General features: G+C 42.1%; 1 protein-coding gene across 2 annotated transcripts in view; it reads left to right on the plus strand.

Moving 5' to 3' along the window:
• chchd3a (coiled-coil-helix-coiled-coil-helix domain containing 3a) overlaps positions 1 to 18,801 on the plus strand; it is a 142,793-nt gene extending 123,992 nt beyond the window's left edge. Inside the window, exons 8-9 of one of the 2 annotated variants that reach the window (XM_007890831.2) lie at positions 17,305 to 17,440; positions 18,329 to 18,801. In XM_007890831.2, coding sequence (XP_007889022.2) covers positions 17,305 to 17,440; positions 18,329 to 18,352 — 160 coding nt within the window. In that variant the 3' untranslated portion in view covers positions 18,353 to 18,801. 2 annotated transcript variants of the gene reach the window in all.
• Positions 18,802 to 21,028: the final 2,227 nt, after the last annotated feature.

The raw sequence follows: 21,028 nt of genomic DNA on the forward strand, positions 1-21,028 counted from the left end.
TTCTAAATCATACTGCAGTAATAAAGTGCAGTCTATGTTAATCATTGATTAATACACTGCAGGATCAGTGTGCAGATTTGACCAGTGTATCACTATGATGTACAAATAAGCAGGATTCCCCACTGACTAACACCTCTGTTGATTACAATGTGATTACTATTTTGCAATCCTGTAATGAGTGAAGGGCTGGAAAGATATGTCCAGGGTTACAGCTAACTATTTGTCTCCCCCAAAGCATCACAAATTCTCAGCTTGTAGTTTAATGGTTGCTTGTGACTGGTAACATGTTCCAGTCGTGTACGTTTCTGCAAATGTTCTCTCGCAGTGTTTTTCAGGAACATTTATTTGATAACTGCAGGACAATTAAAATTACCGAATGTATTGACAACAACAGAGTTGCAAGGTAATAGTTCACTTATCCCTCTTTCTCGCCAAGAATTCTGATTTGAGCTATGGTCACTGTGGGAAAGAGAAGAGAGTTTCTTCCAGTGACCTGGCCAACAGTACCCCAGATAATATTGGTCATTCACTTCGAAGAGGAAGGTCTTCATTCGTGATCTAAAGAGGGGAAGGAGGGGACAAGGTGGAGGGATTGAGGGAGAGAGTTCCAAAGCTTCGGGGAGTAGTGGCTGAAGTTTAATGAAGAAGTTTAATGAAAGTTTAATGAAGAAGCAAACAGCAGTGAAGTGAGTGAAGGTTGAGGTTGAATGGGCTGAACGGCCTTCTTTGTCCAGACCTATCTCATGAAAAGAAGATTGTGACAGTTTGATTTATTTTTACTAAACGGACCCCATTTCAAATCTCCCTCTTTAAATTAAACGCAATGGACTATTAATACGGTCTCTCTCATACCATTTTATGCATTTGGTTACTCTGAAATGGATAGGAGTCAAAAGGAAAGTATAAAATCCAGGTCTGTTTTTTTTTAAAAATAACCTTTTTCACAGTTATCGTGTGGCTTCCAGCTTTCAGCTGGAAGTTTAATGAAGAAGAAAACCATCAAAACTGTGTGAGTGGATATGAAGTGTGCTGGCTTTCAGAATTCAGGCTGATTTTCCGTTCCTGAGAGGGCAGTTAGGACACGCAATAGCCATGTGATTTCATTTCCTGCACTTTATTGCTGTATTTTATGAGGAATAAACTAGTCAAGTGCTGCATTGTATATGCTGTGAATGATGAAGTGACTGAGGGTGTTATATAATTAGCAATGTTACCAAAACTGCAGCAACATTAAGCAGTAGATAAAGAATAATGGATACCCTGCAGTGAATGCAAGGCAGCCATCTAATGGGCTGGGGTTATATCAGATCACAAGAACAAAGCAATGACAAAGCAAGAGTTATCTCTAACCATTACCGGTACCTTGATTAAACCCTTACAGTCACTCCTTGGTATAAGCAGTTATTGAACTAGTTATTGAACTACTAGGCTCTGGAACTCCATCCCCCAGTGCCTTCGCCGCTTCCTCCCTTTCCTCCTTCAAGGCCGGTCTCAAGACCCTTTCTCTTTGACCGAGCCTTCAGCTCCCCTCTCGACTCTCTACCCTCTCCTCGCTCCCTCCCTTCCCTCCCCTCACCCTGACCATTCCCCCTTGCTCGGGTCCTGACCCAACTGTACAGCGCCTTGGGACGTCCTCCCGACGTGAAAAGCGCTCAATAAATGGAATCTTGTTGATGTTGTTGTTAACATCTTTGTCTTTGTTTAAGCGTCTCTTATTTTGGTTCATAATTCTTACCTTTGGTTAATTTCCATACTCATCAATGACTTGGTGGTGTTAGCCTGACTCAGTTGGAAGCACTGTTGTCTCTGAGTCAAGAGTTTGTGGGTTGAAACCTGCTCATAGAGGCTGACATTCAGTACAGTACTGGGTGGGAGGTATATTGCCAAAGATCCTGTCGCTTAGATGAGATGTTGAAGATGCCGTCTGCCTGTTTAGGTGGATGTTGAAGATCCTATGGATCCTATGTGAGAAGAGAAGGGATTTCTCTCAGTGCCAGTATCCATGACTCCCGCCCGACCCACCCACCATCGGTGGCCGGGCTTTCAGCCTCTCTGCCCCCACACTCTGGAACTCCATCCCACGGTCCCTTCACCTCACTTCCTCCCTTGCATCCTTCAAGGCCGGTCTCAAGACCCTTCTCTTCGATCGTGCCTTTGGTCTCCCTCCCACCTCTCTGCCTTCCCTCACCTCTACACCACCCCTCCCCCATGCTCGGGCCCCGACACCTGACTGTTCAGCGCTTTGGGACGTCCTCCCGACGTGAAAGGCGCTCTATAAATGTAATAATGTTGTTGTTGTTGTGTCCTCGCAAGCAATCCCATAGAAATTGGTTGGTGACTTCATGGCTCCCTGTGGGACATTGCTGTAGGCAAACTAGCTATCACATTCACCTACAAATACAGTCACTGTACGTTGCAGAATAAACTGAAATGCTTTCAAACATTTCAGAGTGATGAGGTGTCGAATCGAACGCAAGCAATGAGGTACAGATCAGCTGTGATCTAATAGAATAGCGGAACATGCTCAAGGTGCTGACTGTTCTACTCCTGTTCCAGTGGAGCTGTAAGGATTGCTTTTCTTTTATTTTAGAATCTTGCAGTGATAATTGATAGCTTAATAGAATAAGCAATCGGCCATATGTCCTTTTACTATGAAAGAAATGCTGTAAATTTTGCCAGTATTTCTCACCTAATGCACCCGCTGGCAGCATTCCTGTGGTAGCTATAACATGGGCCATTTGCTTCAACAATATGACTTACTTCAGCCTAGTAAGTCTACTCTCTATTGAATCAAACTTGATATTTCACTTCATAATGCCAGCCATCCTTCTCATCTCTGAGTGAGATTCTGTCAACTTCTTTGTGGGGCAAGTTTCCTTACTCCACATGCCTCTGTTTACTAGCAGTAAGTAGGAACCCGGTCTTTAGTCGATTGGCGGATCGTTTTTTGGGGGTAATAATTCCTTCAAAAAATAATAATAATAAATTGATCACTTCAGTCAACAACTGTTTGTGGGACGCTGCTGTGCGCAATTGGCTGCCGCGTTTCGCCCACAAACTATGCAGTCAATTCACTTTACAGCATATTCTGTGAAGAGCTTTGAGACATCTCGAAGATGTGAAAGGCGCTATATCAAATTCAAGGATTATTATTATGTATTTTTATTTCATGAACTCACGTCCTTGAGAAGTGGAGTTGAGAATGCCCAAAGCATCTCTCATACGACAACTGCAGGGCAATAGAGAGAGGAAAATATCATTCTCTGGGCTGGAGTAGATAGAGAAATTATTTCCATTGGTCGTTGAGTCAATGACTAGAAGGCATCAAATTAAGATTAAGCAAGAGAGCAAAGGGTGGAGAGAAGGAGAATTTTTTAACATGGCGTGTTGTTAGGACGAGGCCCAGACGAGGCAAGATGAATATTAGTTTTCAAGAGAGAATCAGAGCAATAAAATACAACATTACATTTTACATCGGGAGGATGTCCGAAGCGCTAGACAGTCCCGAGCGGGGGGTAGGGGGGAGGGGGGAGTTGGGGTAAGGCAGGGTAGAAGGCAGGGAGGGTAGGAGGGTGGCAAAAGGCACAGTCAAAGAGAAGGCCTTGGAGGCAGTATGACTTTATTGCACAGAGGAAGGCCATTCAGACCATTGTGTCTGTGCTGGCTCTCTGAAAGAGCGATCAATTCAATCCCATTGATCCATATTAAAAGGGAATAATCTGCAGGGATATGGGGAAGAAAAGGCAGGTAAATGAGACTGAGAAAGAACCAGCACAGCCACTATGGGCTGAATACCTTCCTCCTTGTGCAGCACATTTCCATGGTTCAAGTCTAGGTCCCAGAGGTGAAGAAATAAAAGGACTGTGTAGTTTATCATTCAGTGCTTGCTTGCTGTGAGATCAAGAGAGTGTATGTGGTGGCATGTAGTGGAGAGTACAGATTGCATGGAATGAGCAGTGACCAGAGGAATGCTTAATGTCACCTGAGTAAGGAGGCATAGAACAAAAGAAATTTACAGCACAGAAGAAGGTCAGTGAAATTTAAGCTGGACTCTGCCAAGAATACGTTAGAACTAGAACGAATAGACCTGTGAAAGCAGGTTTTCGACAAACGCAAAGTCACAAAACCAGAACAACACTCGTGATCAGTAGGAGATGCAGCCGAGAATCAAATAACTGGAATGGGATATCAGATAGAACGGTAAAGGCTAGGACTATTTAAGAAACAGCTTGGGAAGACAGCAAAGTTGGTGATTCTATTCTGAATTCTTGTTATAATAATCCTTGCATTTAACATAGCTCCTTATAACGTCTCTGAAACATCTCAAAGCGCTTCACAGAATATACTGTAAAGAGAATTGACTGTATATTTTGTGGGCAGCCAGTTGTGCCCAGCAGTGTCCCACAAATAGTCGGGGATTGAGTGACAAATTATTATTATATTTATTTATTTATTGTTACCAGCAGGCTGCAATATTTGTCAGTCTACTTTCCTCACATGTTTTTTTTTGTTGACTGGATGGATCTTATGTTCCGAGAGTTCTTTCTTATTCATCTTTCATTGATGGATCCTCCACTGTGGCATGAAACTTCGAGTGGCCAAATAGCGCAGGGCAGAAAGACCCACTCCTGTGAGCAAGAATGCTCTCATCGTCTACCTGGGGGGCATACAAGTCTAGCACAGTATTACCCTGCTCCCGACGCCTGAACTCTGCTGAGATCCTCCATTAACAGTCTGGCTGAGATTGGCAATTTAGCTGAGTGAGAAATCGTACCTAGATGTTAACCATTCTCTGCTGCCTTGACTGTTCTGTATTGCTGTCTCCAAACCTTCCACTTAAAGAGATCGAGACAGAATGCAGCAATTGAGAAAGTTATGCTTTTCATTCTCTCTCTCGCTCGGCACACAAATGTTATTAAAAAATTATTTTGAAATGCTGGTAACATTAATGCACAGATTTTCTTCCAAATACTGGTAGATTGCAGGCCATAATACAAGATCAAAATGCTTGTATTCCCTAAATGAAACAAAATGTACAGAGGGCAATGAATCCAGGGTAGAATGTGATTGTGCGGAAGGAAGGTGAGGATGTCAGCTTTTAGAAACTGATTAGATTCTAGGTTGTTATCCTATTTTTCCTGTACAGTAATTGGAGAAATGGTTACTATTAGGTTAGAAAATAAAGCATATTTAGAGGTTTTGTAGGAAACATTGCCCTGAATCACCCAGAGCTTCGCACCATACTCATGATTCTGTTTCAGAAGATGCAATTTACTGAACTAATATTAACGTGTGCATCGTGGAGTCCTGCAGCATATCGGTTAGAGCACTTGCCTAACAAGCGAGAGGACCCAGGTTTGATTCCTGGGCAGAGCGAAACCTCAGGCAAGATTACCTTACTCCGTGCGCCTCTGTTTACCTAGCAGTAAGCAAGAACCCGGCTGTTAGTCGATTGGCCATTGAATGATTCCTAATCCATGATGTCGGATATATTTTTTGGAAATTTAATGCGATTATTATTGTTAGGTTTTAGAATTATGGTGCGTTTGAAGACACTCTGATAAACTAGACTAAGAGTCAACTGGTGTACGGGACTTACTGTCATCAAACAGTGGGTTCCTTTGAAAGTAGCTGTGTTGCAGACAGCAAATCTTCCCATGATCTAGTCAGGGGAAACATAAAACTGATAATAACGCATACTATCTCATCATTCAGTAACTGCAGGTCCCATGTTGTACACTCGGCGAAGCCTTTTGTCATTCATCACTACTTTCGAATTTAAACTATATTGGAGAGGCTCCACATGAAAGAAAGCAAGCATGGCCACCATAGCAAAAACATTAAAGGGAAACTGCAACATATTACAAATGGTAATCGATACCGGTAAATGAGTTTCAAGCTGTATTCCAAACCTCTAGCTTTAGGTGATAGACTTCAAGCTCGCTGGCTGTGCAGTTGAATTTTTTTTTAGCAACGAGATTAAAACATTAAGCAGCTCTGACAAGCACTTGCAGCTGAGCCTAAGATTGAAGTTGTTCTGGGGTACCAACTGCAAGTCACAGACTTTCCTGCCTTAATAATAATAATCCTCCCATTTGATACAGCGCCTTATCACGTCTTCGAGCCGTCTCAAAGCTCTTCATAGAATATGCTGTAAAGTGGATTGACTGTATATTTTGTGGGCAAAACGCGGCAGCCAATTGCGCACAGCAGCGTCCCGCAAACAGTCGTGGATTTAGTGAACAAATAATTATTATTGATTTTTTTGCTTAATACAGCAAATGCTTCAGCAATGCCGGTTCAGCAAGGAAATGTATTTCGCGTTTAAGCTATTACGTTCCTTAAAATTCCTTAAAATATGAATAAAAGAACTAAGAAAATCTAGCTTTCAAATTAAGGCAAAATTTAAGAATTTACCTAAATTCTGCACCATCTTACATTTGAAAACAATGGTGTTAAGGCTATGACCATAAGGAATTTCGGACTCCAGGATTTTGGTCATGTCTCTTGTCTGCGTCCACAGGTGGGAGAAGCAGTGTGTATTAAAGTTTTACTGCTTGAATTCTCCACTGCCATTTTCGGATTAAATCTGATGTGAAGCTGTAGCCACTGTTTTGCTGACATCTGAACTCCTTGACTGGACTATTTGTCTGTTTCACTTTGAAGTGTCCATCACATGCGTATACTTAGAGCCACATTTAACTCCCTCTCTATGTGTACCAACAGAGCAAAAGTGCTGCTGCTACCAGAAAATACAAGGGTGGTGCATAAATCTCAGAGATTGGGATAATGAAAGACTGCTTTCCTTTTTGTAGAGATGTAAAGAACCTCTGATGCAAATGTCTGCGTTGTGATTCTGTTTTATTTCAACAGCAGATCATAACTCTTAACGTGTTTGCTTAGTTGAGCTCACACACGCACACGCAGCGGAGAAGAAAAGTTACCTTTCAGTTTCTCAATTGTAGTAATAATAATCCTTGCACTTGATGTAGCGCCTCATCACGTCGTTGAAAGCGCTTCACAGAATATACTGTAAAGTGAATTGACTGTATATTCCATGGCAGAGTATTCATGGCAGTTATCCTTTAATAGTTTTTTTTTACATAGTAATATGATTGCACGAGAGCTCGAAATGGCAATGGGCAAACTGCAGCTCTGTTCACATTTGAAGTGAATGGCTTGACTCTTTTCCTCGCACCCAGGCAGGGAAAAATATGTTCAACGGCTACAGACAGTAAGATTCTTCACGACTTCAGCAGACTGAACACGTTCCCAAACCAGGTTGTGACAATTTTATTGAAAAACACAAGTAAATTTCTCTCCCCTCTCTCTCTCTCTCTCTCTCTCTGCTCACCCGAGGACTCTCAAGACATGGTAAATGGCAGCACAAAAAGCCAGGAGGTCGTTATCCAATAACAGACTTGACCTCGCTCTGTCAGATACATTGCAAAATAGGGGGCTGCACGCTAAGTATCTTAATAGTTCATGTCTGAGCATTAGCAGATCCTCTGGGACAAGGTCATTCCACCAGCCCCAGGTTTTCCCAGCAGAGCACTATGGATGATGAAGTGATCAAAGCAGAATGCCAGTACATCATCAGAACCTCATTACACAGCATTGTGCATACACAGCTGCTGCAGCAGCATTCGAGAACTTTGATTTAAATTCATTAGCGCTCGCATTTGACTCTCTTTCCCTTTCGGCCTCATCACTGAAAGAGTGCTGGATGTGGTAGCCATGTGTATTCCACCCCCCCCCCTCCTCTCTCCCTCCTTCCCACCCCACCCCAGTCCCATTTACCAGGCTACTTAAAAAGCCTCATCAAGGCACCACCAGGTCAGTCCTTTTGTATGCATTAGAGACTGACATGCTGTAATGTTGAGCTAGTTGTGATTTCATGGACATGCTTATGAAGATTGATACAGCCAAGGTTCAGTGTTAACTTTCACTGTCACTGGCTGCATTAGTGTGGCCATGTATTGGTTTAAGCATTGATTTATGAAATGGCTGCTGCACGGCAAAGTTCTCATTGCCAGCCCCGCTGTCTGCTGTGGACATTACACAGCGCAACCATAAGAAAATCAAGCAATAACAATAATTATGTTGATAATAATCTTGCTCCTGGGCTCCCTGTTGATTTGTTGTAGCTTCAGAGATGACAAGAAAATATTGCAACAATATGCCTCTCCAGTGCTTTGCCATTGAAGGTACAGGGTTAGCGCCGATGCTAATAATCTTTGTTACCACCTCCTTGCTGTGTTTCCCATTCAGATGCGGAGAATTATAACGTTTTAAACTGCAGATGGTTTGGAAGAACCGTGTCTCGCTAACAACTGGCTGATTTTTCAAACAATGACAGTGTAAATATGTGTTGTGGACAAGATGATTTCTGCCTCTAATTCATTGGATGGATGAATAAATCAGAGGCTTACAGTTTAAAGAAGAGAGACATAAGTTGTTGACTTTCAGATGTACCAAACGAGCAGGGTATAATCAAAGTAGGAGGACAAGACAACACAGGTCCAGGGTTCGGAAAGGCAAATATGCAGCAATTTACATTTAAATAATACCTTTCACGGCAGGAGAACATCTCAAAGTGATTCCTGCGGAGGGCGAAACCTTGGGCAAGTTTCCTTACTCCACACGCCTCTGTTTACCTAGTAGTAAGTAGGAACCCGGTTGTTAGTCGATTGGCGGATCGTATTAAATGGGTAATAATCCCTCTAAAAGAATAAATGAATAAAATTGGTCACTCGCTTCATGGCTGTTTGTGGGACGTGGCTGTGCGCAATTGGCTGCTGCGTTTTGCCCACAAAATACACAGTCAATCCACTTTACGATATAAAAGTGCTTTGAGACGTCTCAACAATGTTATAAGGTGCTATATCAATGCGAGGATTATTATTATTAATAGTAGTAGTATTATACAGCTGACTGGCAGCTTGAGCTTGGAGGATGGGGGTAGGGGGAGCTAAGGAGTGTGGAGGGAAAATGGGACCGAAAACACAGTGGAAAAGAATAGGGCGGTTTTAAGCTGGGCTTTAGAAGTGGGACGGAAGGAGCAAGGGAGAGGGACTCCAGGATAGAGTTGCAGAGAGTGGAGGCAGATTCGCTGATAGATTGCTTACCGATGGTGGAGTGGTTTGGGTAGGGGACATGATGAAGGCTAGTGTTCACTGAATTGAGGGAGCGTACAGGGTGGTAAGGTTTCAGAGATAGTGAGGCCTGGAGGGATTTGAACCTGAATTTCTTCAGCTGGGGGATTGGAGATCCAGCGGAGCTGAGTCAGGATGGGGGAACGGAAAGCTAATTTTCCTTCTCTGAAAAAGCTGGGTACTGGAGAGGATAGTCCGCAGCTTGTGTAGGGAGGAGCAGGGCATTCAAATAGTCAATCCGAGACTCGTTGAAGGTGTCTAGACAAGGCAAGCGAAATTGCAGAGGTGAGAGAAAGCTGAATAAGTTAGAGCTCATTTATTTCTTTGCACCCACAAAATTGCTAACTGCCTAGTGAAAATGTTAAAGAACCAAATTGATTTTAAGTTATTTGCTATCTGCCATACACCGTGTTATAATGGACTCTTTCTCTCCCTCTCTCTTACAATAAATGATACATTACCGAGTGTCATGTGAAGACTTTATCACTCGTGGAAATAACTGTTATATAAGTCCCTTGTCAGTTTATTGGTGGTGCGTGCAGTAACCTTGTGAATTATATGCCGTCTTCACGTTCATACCGCTGGCAATTGGAAAGATTCTGTGCATTTATTGAGCTAACCTGGGAGTTTTAAAGTGCACCAGGGTTCGGGGTCATATGAGGTCCTTGGATTCAATAAAGTGTCATGTGTCATCTTAAAAGCCCCAACATTTAACCTGCTGTGCAAATCCAGTAAATCGCCAGAATCTCTTATGATCTGATTTGTCACTTGAATTCAATCAGTCGCCCTTTCGTTTTTCTCTTAAAAAGAAATGGTCCCTTTTCCTTTGGTTTTTGATCAGATTTCGTTCTCTCCCTGCAGCTTTCAACATTCGGGCTGAAAACTCTTTGCCCGTGCTCTCGGATCTGTGCTCCGATAACTCCGTGGCTTAGTTAAGACAGGGAGTGTAGCTTTTTTGGGATGTCCTGTGTTGTCCCGCTCAGCTCTCTTGAGCAGTTGGCCTCCAAACCATTTCATGGACTCTTACAGCACAGAAGGAGGCCATTCGACCCTTTTTGGGCCTGTGCCGGCTCTTTGAAAGAGCTATCCAGTTATAATAATATAATAATCCTTGCATTTGATTTAGCTCCTTATCACGTCTTCGAGACGTTTCAAAGCGCTTCACAGAATATACTGTAAAGTGAATTGACTGTATATTTTGTGCGTGAAACGTGGCAGCCGATTACACTCAGCAGCGTCCCACAATTAGTCCCACTCCACCGCTTTTTTCCCATAGCCTCAAACTTTTTCCTTTTCAAGTATCTATCCAATTCGGTTTTCAAAGCTATTATATTGAATCTTCTTCCTTTCAAGCAGTGCATTCCAGATCACAACAACTCTGTGTGAAAAAAAATTCTCCGTATCTCCCCTCTGGAACTTTTGCTATTCCACTGCTATTTTGCTATTAATGTTCTTTACTTATGTTAAACATTCGCAAACCCTGTCAATATGATTTAACCGGCATCCTCAGTGAAATTATACATTACAGCATTAGTAACTACTGGAGGTGCTATTAAATCTTAAAATACAGCATTCAGTGCTGTCCTGCAAATCCACTAATCGTATTAGAAACTAGCAGAACAAATCGTTTGGAAGGTCTTTTTGTAAGTAATCCATTTTCATCCTGGTATGATTTAATTTATTTAGCATTAGAAATACTAATAGCAGAGTAATTGGTATTAGATTTCCCATCCTCTTTGTTCCAGTGTTATAGTAAGTGGTTTACATTAGTTTCTGAGGGACAGCATCAGAAAATATTAGCTTGCTTTGTTTGATGGTACAAAGTCTTGCATACTGAGTACCTCAATACTGAAGAAATGTGATGGAAAAAGGATAGAAATTTGTTTTAATAACAATAATCCTTGCATGTTTGTGGGACATTGCTGTGCGCAATTGGCTGCCGCGTTCGCCCACAAATATACAGTCAATTCACTTTACAGTGTGTTCTGTGAAGCGCTTTGGGACGTCCTCCCGACGTGAAAAGCGCTATATCAAATGCAAGGATTATTATTATTATTTGATATAGCGCCTTATCACATCGTTGAGACGTCTCAAAGAACTTCACAGAATATACCGTAAAGTGGATTAACTGTGTATTTTCTGGCCGAAACGTGGATTGAGTGACCACATTTTTTTGAGGCCTTAATCCCCCCCCGGAAAGCGTTCCGCCAATTGACTGACCACCAGTTTCCTACTCACTGCTAGGTATCAGAGGCGTGTGGAATAAGTACCCGGGAAACGAACCTGGGTCCTCTTGCTTGCGAGGCGAGAGCTCTAACCACAAAGCAATGGGACTCCACTCCCATATTAAAGCAAAGGGACGGCAGTTTGCAGGCAGCCTGCATCAGCATCAGATGCTCTTCAAAACCAGCTGTTCAAATTCTTGCTGGTTGGTTTACTCGATGTAATATACAGCAGTAGCGATTTCCTTTGATATAGCGGAAGGTCTCAAAGGTGTCTTAAATCTACCTGTGAGACCGAAGCTACCCACAGCTCCAGTTTATGCATTCTGATTACTCCATCGGTCTCGGGAAGGAAGCAGTGGATCAATAATAAATAATAATAATAATAATCCTTGCATTTGATATTGCACTTTTCACGTCTTCCAGATGTCTCGAAGCGCTTCACAGAATATGCAGCCAACTGCGCACAGCAGTGTCCCACAAACAGTCGTGGGTTGAGTGACCGAATTATATTGTGTTTTTTTTTCTTTGAGGGATTATTATCAGGGGTGTGGAGTAAGGAAACTTGCTCAAGGTTTAACCCTGCTGGGAACCGAACCCATGTCTCTTGTTTACAAGGCGAGTGCTCTAACCACTGGGCGACAGGATTCCACAAATGCTCAGTTTAAGGAAAATTGGACGAAGCCAGTGGTGGTTTCTGGTTTGTGCCCAGTGCTACGTGAGACAATGAGAGAATAAACAAGCTAATTAATTTCTGTCCAAAGACCGGATGTGACAACTAAAGGGAGGGTACAGAAGAAACCACAAGGATAGATATTATTATGAGCAATTTGGTTGTGATCGATGAGCAGATCATGTGTTAAGAGGCAAAGCACTAAAGCAGATGATACATTTCGTGTTAATTGTTAAAATGCGATATTTTGCTTGGGCAGCACGCTGATGTGTATCAGTTGTCGATATCTATTTTCAATAATTTGACAAATTTTAAATGCAAGAATATTTATAGAAACATGGAACAGTTGACAGGCTTATTGATCCAAGAGCTTCAGGTGTGACCAAGGACGTATTATGTATTGTCCACAAAGACTGGGGAGAGAAGCAAGGCATTAAGTCACAGTAATGAAGGAAGGATTGTCGGGCATGTCATTTCAGAGACCCCTGAAGCTAGTATAACCTGTCCCTGAAAGTAAGGCATTTTTCCACATATGAGAGGCAGTTTCTCTCCCTCAATGTAGTATTAGCAGAGGTTTGGGAAAAGGTCTGGTGATTATCCTTGGCTGAAGAAAGGTGCAGGGCTGTTTGAATAATAATAATAATCCTTGCATTTGATGTAGCGTCTTATCACGTTGTTGAGACGTCTCAAAACACTTCACAAAATATACTGTAGAGTGAATTGACTTGTGTATTTTGTGGGTGAAACGCGGCAGCCAATTGCGCACAACAGTGTCCCACAAACGGTCGTGGATTGAGTGAACAAATGTTTTTTTTATTTTTTTTTAAGTGATTATTATCCCCGGGAAAAGCGATCTGCCAATCGACTAACAACCAGGTTCCTACTCACTGCTAGGTAAACAGAGGCGTGTGGAGCAAGGAAACTGGGAGCGAGGCAGGGCAAAACGAAACTAAATGTAAAATAGCAAAGCAGAGTTGCAGGTGCAAAACCCTGCAAACCTGCAGGAGCTGTCCATGTTGCTTCTATCCAGGCAGTCTGATAATTATAAATCCCACGTGTGAAGCCTGCGATTTAGGATCCGTGACGCAAAATAATTTTCCGATTTATACCTGCCCGTGAATTGCATGACACGATTATTATGTGGTAATGAAATTACAGTGGACGTTTTAGACCCGAACCCCCGCTGCACAGCCATGGTAGTAAATCGCATTTTTTCTTTCAGGCGATCTAAATTATATTATTTTTTTTTGAAAAAAATTGAATGCAAACCTATAATTTAATCTCCGGATTCAGATGATGTCAATAAACCGCACCAGCGAAGTTTTTGCATTGTGTGAATCGTTCAATTACATTATAGCCTCCTTTGCTCGCACCCAGGCACTTATTAATCCATCTATATTCCACATAGTGCTTAAAGAATCCTTTAATTTATTTGAGATGGTGGGAATAATCTCGGTGATTGACAGTTTGACGCACGTTATATCGTCCATATTTTTTATTGCTGAACTGAGATTTAATTTGCCGGTAAACCTATCTGCGTCTTGTGCAAATGAAACAAACTTAAGCATGTTCCAGAACTGAGGGAGGAGGCGGGGAAGAGGGGTTTGGCGGGGAAGCTGCATTGCAGCATCAAAAGTAATTTCAACTCCCATGCCACTGTTTTGTATTCTGTTTCTTTCCTTTTGTTGACGCAGAAGTAAAGGTTAATGTCTTTCAAATCATGTACAGTGTGCGGTATAGCTCGTGCCAATGCAATCAGCTTTGACCTTCTCCATACAATCTAATGAATGTCTAAACTCGTGCAAACACAAAACATTCAAAGCTGCTTTCTTTGCGTGCCTTCCTGCGTGCGTGTGGAACAGAAATGCAGCGCTTTAATTTAAGGGGGGGCAGGGGGAATCACCGTAAGAACATGTCACTTGTTATGAAACAGTAATCCATACTAGAAATCTAATTCTCAGTTTTCCCACAACTAAGAGGCATGCATCATTCCTGAACAACAAGTGGGAAGTGATCAATATTTGTCTGCATTCCCGGTGAGGGTCTGAATAATAGAACAAGCTTTCTGAAGGGTTGCAGACAAAGAGAATACGCTGACTGCTTTAACAGTGATTGGTTTAGGATTTAAAACGCGAAGTGGTTCTGGACTTTAAATGCTCGCGTTATTAATGGTCGAGTTATGTCCTAAGGGATTGGAATCCCTCCGTTTTCTGGCAAACAGGTTCTGAGTTACAGTAAAACATCCTTCTGCTAGAAGTAAGTGATCGGAATATTTTAAAATGATGCTTTTGGAAGTGTCCAATGAAGACTATCAGCTCGATATATTTTTTTCATTCATAGAATTGCAGCTGTACAATGCTGTTGACACTGAGTGAAGTAAAGCTGCACTGCAAAGCCCAGATCTGCAGTTAATGCTGTCCTGAAGCCATTTAGTTCAACCTCCTATATATTAGGTTTGAAAGGCATTAACTCGCATTAGCATTTGTCCATTTATCGTGTATTTAACAATGAGACTTTAAAGAGCTATGTCGCCATCCGAACTGCTATTTAAAAATCAAAGCATTACAAATAATTATCTTTAAAATCTTTTTTCTTCCTCTGTTCATGTCCTGAAGGCGCTCGTTCATGCTTGGGTGTCGTTTTGCAGGTACCAACCATCTTCCAGTACATTGTGCAAGTGGGAATTCTTGGTGTGTGATCCAAGTCAGGAATCTTGTCCTAACTGAGGTTCAGACATGTACATTTTTGCACAAGGGATTGCTGAATAGAATCGGGAGTGGGATCCTTGGCTCCTTTTTGTCTACTTGTTGAGACAAGAGAGAGGAATAAGGGGAAGAGACACTGAGGCCAATGTAGTGATCCTAATTCTAGCCTCGCTAGCTGGATGCATCCGTGCGGCTCTGTTTCACACAAGACAGCGGATTCGCTAACTGAGCAATAAGGGGAGCCAATATTTCTAGTTGTTAAGTTCTGATGAGGGGGGAATGACTTGGAGGAATGTCCAAGGGTATAGATATGAACCGGCTGAATAGCTCTGTAATCTCTGTATATCTTTATTTTTGACAACTATCATTAAAATTGCTCACAATTGCATGCAATCGAAAGCTTTATCACGGTCAATTGAGCTCCCTTACGCCATCACTCTCTCGGGTCAGTTTCCTGATCGTGACATTAATTCCAAAATATTCATAAAAATAAACAAATATACCCAACTCATTCCATTATTCTTTTATAACAAATTAGGGACAATGGTGAAAGGAGCAATTTAAATATATGAGAGATTGAAAAGATAAAGAATAATAATATAATCATTGCATTTGATACAGTGCCTTATGTGGAATATAACCTTTCAATGGGTACAGAGTGAGAGAAATACTAATATTTCGCCGTAAGAATATTTTTAGATTTGACATTATATCAGAAATGTTTGGAATTCCCGACACATTCAGCGTAATGTCGAATCCTTTTTGACTGGGAGTAAAGCAGAAAACCAAAGTTTTAAATTGGGTCCCATTACATCGGCCAGAACGTTGGTTAAATTGCTTAAAGTGGCTTCCATTACAATCAATTCTACCCACACGAGGGAATCTTCATTTGAAGTCCACAATAGGAATTCTCCGTTAAATCAACCTATGGTCTCTAAGTGCTATACTTCCCAGGTTAGAGAGCATCTAGTATTTAGGTGAACTACATACCACAGATATACGGTCATTTCACTTTACAGCATATTCTGTGAAGCACTTTGAGATGTCTAGAAGACGTGAAAAGCGCAATTTCAAATGCGAGGATTATTATTATTATTATAAACCACTTTCTTTGCCATCAACAGAACAAGCTGCTTCTATGTGGTCATTGACCAGCACCCCAGCCACATTAGGATACAGTTGGCTGACCTCCTGAAAACCAAAATTATAATAATCCTCGCATTTGATGTAGGGCCTTATCACGTCTTCGAGACGTCTCAAAGCGCTTCCCAGAATATACTGTGAAGTGGAGCGACTGTGTACTTTGTGGGCGAAGCGCGACAGTCTATTGCGCACAGCAGCGTCCCACAAACAGTCGTGGAAAACCATTCCGTGTTTCCACACTCAGTTTCATGTTCCCCACATCAGCTGTTTTCAGCCGGTAATCACTAGCTCGTCATACTGGTCCTCACGTTGCAGTCTTTCAGCCCATTTGATCTCATCCTTCCATCATATCCACCCCCACCCCCTTCTACTATGTATCTTAAAATGGGTCCAGAAACCTTGCCTCAGTCACTTAAGGATTCAGTAAGGATTTTATACTATCCGGGAATACACAGCTGGTGATTGTCATTGGTTGGGTCCAACGTTCCCTCGACATCTTCGAGTCGTCTCAAAGCGCTTCACAGAATATATTGCAAAGTGACTTGACTATATTTTGTGGGCAAAACATATCACTCTATGTAACCATACAACTCCATGCAACTGTATCACTCTATTTACTGTTGGTTTTCTAGTTCCAAGGATTGTTACCGCAAATGAAAAATAGATATTGGGTTTCTTATTTGAAGGATAATGGGTATGTGAATGCAGTTGCAAGATAGTCAGCTAATTGAGGATGGTTTATGCGCAGAGAAACGGTTACAGAGATGGGGTTCGAATGAAATCACGAATGAAAAACCGCCACATGTTCTAATTGCCGTCCGATTCCCTAGATCGCTGGTACCTTAACACTCTTAGGTATCATGTATTTATGGAGGGGCTATCATTTAATCTTGAGGTGTTCCCTCTTCCCCACCACCATTCCTCACGGCCATCGTTCACCATCTCTTGGCGGTACGGTCCGTGCAGAAGGATTAACTATTGTGACAGTTACTGCAAGAGTTTCAAGGGATGATTCTCATTTGATTGCTGAGCTGCAGTAGGATTAGCGTACATCGGTTCCGTTTAACATCTTCCCTCTTATAAACTAACTTGAGTGCACACCCACTCAGAACCTGGGGGTTGCATTCAGTTCATTGTGATTTGAACAGAATTCAGGTTTCAAAGGGCTTGACATTCTAAACACGCTTAATGAATACCAAGGTGACGTTCAAGCGAAATGTTAAGTGTCGTGCTGCAAAGTTCCTTCTGTTGCAGTCGTGTTGAATTTCGAGGTGAGGTGTGCGTGTGTACGCGGGTGTGTGGGTGGATGGGTTGTGTTAAACCTCTGCTTGACCTATTATTCTTCCACCTGCGATAATCCTCTTGTTCGCGCTAACCCAATCCCTCCTCTTTCTCTCGTCTTTCAGGAGATATGAGTCACGACCCATCTGTGCAGATCTCCAGGAGGGCATCCTTCGCTGCTACCAGAAGAACCCTCAGCAGACCCTCAGCTGCTCTGCGTTGGCCAAGCAGTATGTTCACTGCATTAACTATGCCAAACAGGTAAGCCGGTTCACGCCACATATGCTGCTGGGTAGACAGGGCAGATTGGGTTAGCATTGGTTTGTATCACTTCTGGTTCTATGGATTGTTGCTGCAAATGAAAGATTGCTGCTGGGTTGTTTATGTGAAGGATAATGGGTATGCGAACGCAGTTACCAGATAGTCAGCTAATTGAGGACAACAACAACAACAAGCTTTCATTTACAGAGCGCCTTTCATGTCGGGAGGACGTCCCAAGGCGCTGGACAGTTGGGTCAGGACGATTTAGGTGCAGAGAAAGGTTGAGTTTCAGGCCTCAACCTTTCTTATTGACTGTAGCCAAGCAACTACCCTAATGGTCTAGTGTGTGATAGTCCATTGCAGATCTATGTCCAGGGGACCAGAAAATCGTAGACTTGAATCTGTGCTGAACTAGCTGATCTCAGCCTCAACGCCTTTTAGAATGATAGGAAATTACTGGGCAGTATATTGAGAGGGTGGAGGTAAATGTAAACTTACTGTTATATGAAAGGAAATGTTTTTTTCCTTCCGGTATACAGTATTTCCAAACGTATGAATTTCTCAAATGGAAATAAGGAAAAAATTCCACTCGACGAACAAGCAGATCACCCACCCATCATCTTAGGAAAAACATTCAGCAGAGACCTGAAGCAAGCTTAGCTTCTCTTAACAGTGGTAGCCATCTTAATGAGCACTGCAAAAAGTTCATTAGACCGACAAATCTGTACACTTAACTGAGACACACACAGAGTACACTGGATAAGTAGAGGCTGCAAAATTGTGTATGCAGATGCACAATAGAAACACTTGATTGATATCGACATCAAACCTCTTTCTACTCGACTGTACCTTTTGTTTCTCACGTCTTGTTTTCGCTCCTCGTTTCAGAGCCTGCTGGGGAAAGGAGGTTAACTCCGCCAGTCAAACGATAAAGCTCTCATCTTCAATTTCAAGAACGGAACATCTTTCAAGAGTAATAAAGCGGCTCAGCTAAACATCGGGACAATATGGGGAGGACGAAACCACCATTACCACGGCAACAGCAACAGTAACAGCAGCAACAACAATTCAATCAAAGAGCATATGTTCGGCAGAGAGTTGGAAATGTCTTCACAACATGCCAGGGTTTTAGTTCTGCCAGGGCAGCGTGTTCTGTTCAGCCTTTTTGTAATTATTTTCTGAATATTATATAAAATCTTTTTGTTTGCCTGTCTTGATTAACGGAGGCCTTTGAGACGTTCTAATAATGTAATTAAATTGCTCTTTCAAAGCAGCTGAAGCCTAAAGCAAACTTGTCTTGAACTATGTTGTTCTGGTGATTGTCTGGACACTTGAGATACTAAAAATATATTTTAAACAGATTATTTCTTGAGGACGTTTCTGTGTGTGTGCGCGCGCGTGCTTGTGAGCACCTTACAAGATCTTGATTCGATCAATCCGTTCGATTCTTTTTAGGAAATGTCATAAGATCAGCAAACTCCTCTTCACAAAAAAATTGATTTTCGTTTGATGTTTATCAGCCCGAGTCTGAGCTTAAACTCTGAGAAGATCTGAGCTACTGGAGTCATGTTGAAATTGAGAATATGAGTGAAAGATGGTCTCAAATCATTGCTGAGAATAATACTGTACTTTACAGGAGGAACTATGTATTTTTCATAAAATTAATTTACCCGTATCTCTACATGATGGGAGTTTGGAAAGGCAGCTAGAAATATATCTCCTTTCAACGCGTACTCCATTCAGATCACAATTCCCACAGGTCAGTACCGTGTAGAATGTATTCCCTGCAATAGTCACACTTTACTGTACACAATTGGCTGCCGCGTTTCGCCCACAAAATACACAGTCAATTCACTTTACAGTATATTTTGTGAAGCGCTTTGAGACGTCTCAACAATGTGATAAGGCGCTAAATCGAAGACAAGGATTATTATTACCTCCCACCCCTCTTGATTCCAATCCCCAGCTCGGGTGCAAACCCTTAACTGTCCAGGGCTTTGGGATGTCCTTCCGACGTGAAGGACGCTATATAAATATAATTTTGTTGTTTACAATGAGCCTATTTTGAACTCCATTGTGCTGATTATTTGGCTATTCCGATTCAATGTGCAGCCACCTTTTCACTCGTTTAACTGCATAGTTTGTTATAAATAGCATTTTATAAATAACAATAATCTGTACATTTGATAGAGCGCCTTTCATGTCAGGAAGACATCTCAAAGCGCATCACAGGATTCACTGTGAAGTGTGGCGATTGTATTTGGTCGATGAAAACACCCCCCCAGTTTTTCACTCCCAGTTCCTTGACCTCTATCCATCAGTGATGTGGACACGATAGATTATGTGAAATTCAATATTTTTTAAACAAATTGCTCCCCAAACCAATGATGCCCAACTAACAGATGTCTTTACCATTCAAAATGTTAATTGGGAAACTGATTGGGTTCTCATGTGGAAGCAGACATGCCCTCGTCAAAATTTATGACTGCGTAATGCTTAGTGACACATCATGCGTACTGCTTTAATGTACTATTAAATTACACTATCACACATAATCTCTTAAATGCAGTATCGCATTGTAGCACCCAATTGTGAGAGAAAATGAGATTTGGCTTTGATAACCAGCAGGTTTGAGTTTAATTATGACCTCAAGACGCACTTGCAGGGAAAGGCAAGAGTCAAAGGACTTGGTGTCGATTTTATGTGGATGGAACTTTTTTGTGCGCTTACAGTCACCGTTGTATTTTCCATTGGAAATGATCACGCTTTTTAGAATCAAAGCCATTCTCCTTACCAGTCTAACCCAGTCAGCCCTGATCCAAGGTCACCCAGCTGATGCAACGGTGAACCCATCAGCGTAGAAAGTGCCCGATGAGTGATAGGGTCAGCACAGTCCAGGCTACAAGACTGGTAGATGTGGTGGGGCAAAGTTGACGTAACTTGTAATTAATTACTTTCTGTGGAGTCCCGTAGCGTAGCGGTTGGAGCACTCGCCTCACAAGCGAGAGGACCAGGGTTCGTTTCCCGGTCAGGGCGAAACGTTAGGCAAGTTTCCTCACGCTCCACGCCTCTGTTTATCTAGCAGTAAATAGAAACACGGTTAGTCGATTGGCGGATTGCTTTTCCACGGGTAATAACACCTTCAAAATAAATAACAATTTGGTGACTCAATCCACGGTTGAATTTGTGGGACAATTGGCTGCCGCGTTTCGCCCGTAAAATATACAGTCAATTCACTTTGCAGTATATTCTGTGATGCGCTTTGTGGCATCTCAAGGACGTCATGACCTGCTATATCAAATGCAAGAATTATTATTTTATAAGCGATGTGTGGCGGAATCTCAAAACTATTTGTGGTCCTGCCGTCCACCATCCCAAGTTGGATGTAACAATGACCTTGGACAGGTATTAAGTTGTTAAAAACAATCGATCTAGTCATTTGCCAATTATCTGTTTCACTGGAAATCCATCAGCGTTCTTCATGAACTGCCGACATGTCTCTGCACTTTGCGATCTATGAACCCGTTACAAGAATAACATTGCCAAGTGGTTCGAGGGCTTTCTCAAGGGATGTGGAGGGTTTCTTAT

The sequence above is a fragment of the Callorhinchus milii genome, unplaced genomic scaffold (genome assembly GCF_018977255.1).
Source record: "Callorhinchus milii isolate IMCB2004 unplaced genomic scaffold, IMCB_Cmil_1.0 Scaffold5, whole genome shotgun sequence".
Lineage (NCBI taxonomy): Eukaryota > Metazoa > Chordata > Chondrichthyes > Chimaeriformes > Callorhinchidae > Callorhinchus > Callorhinchus milii.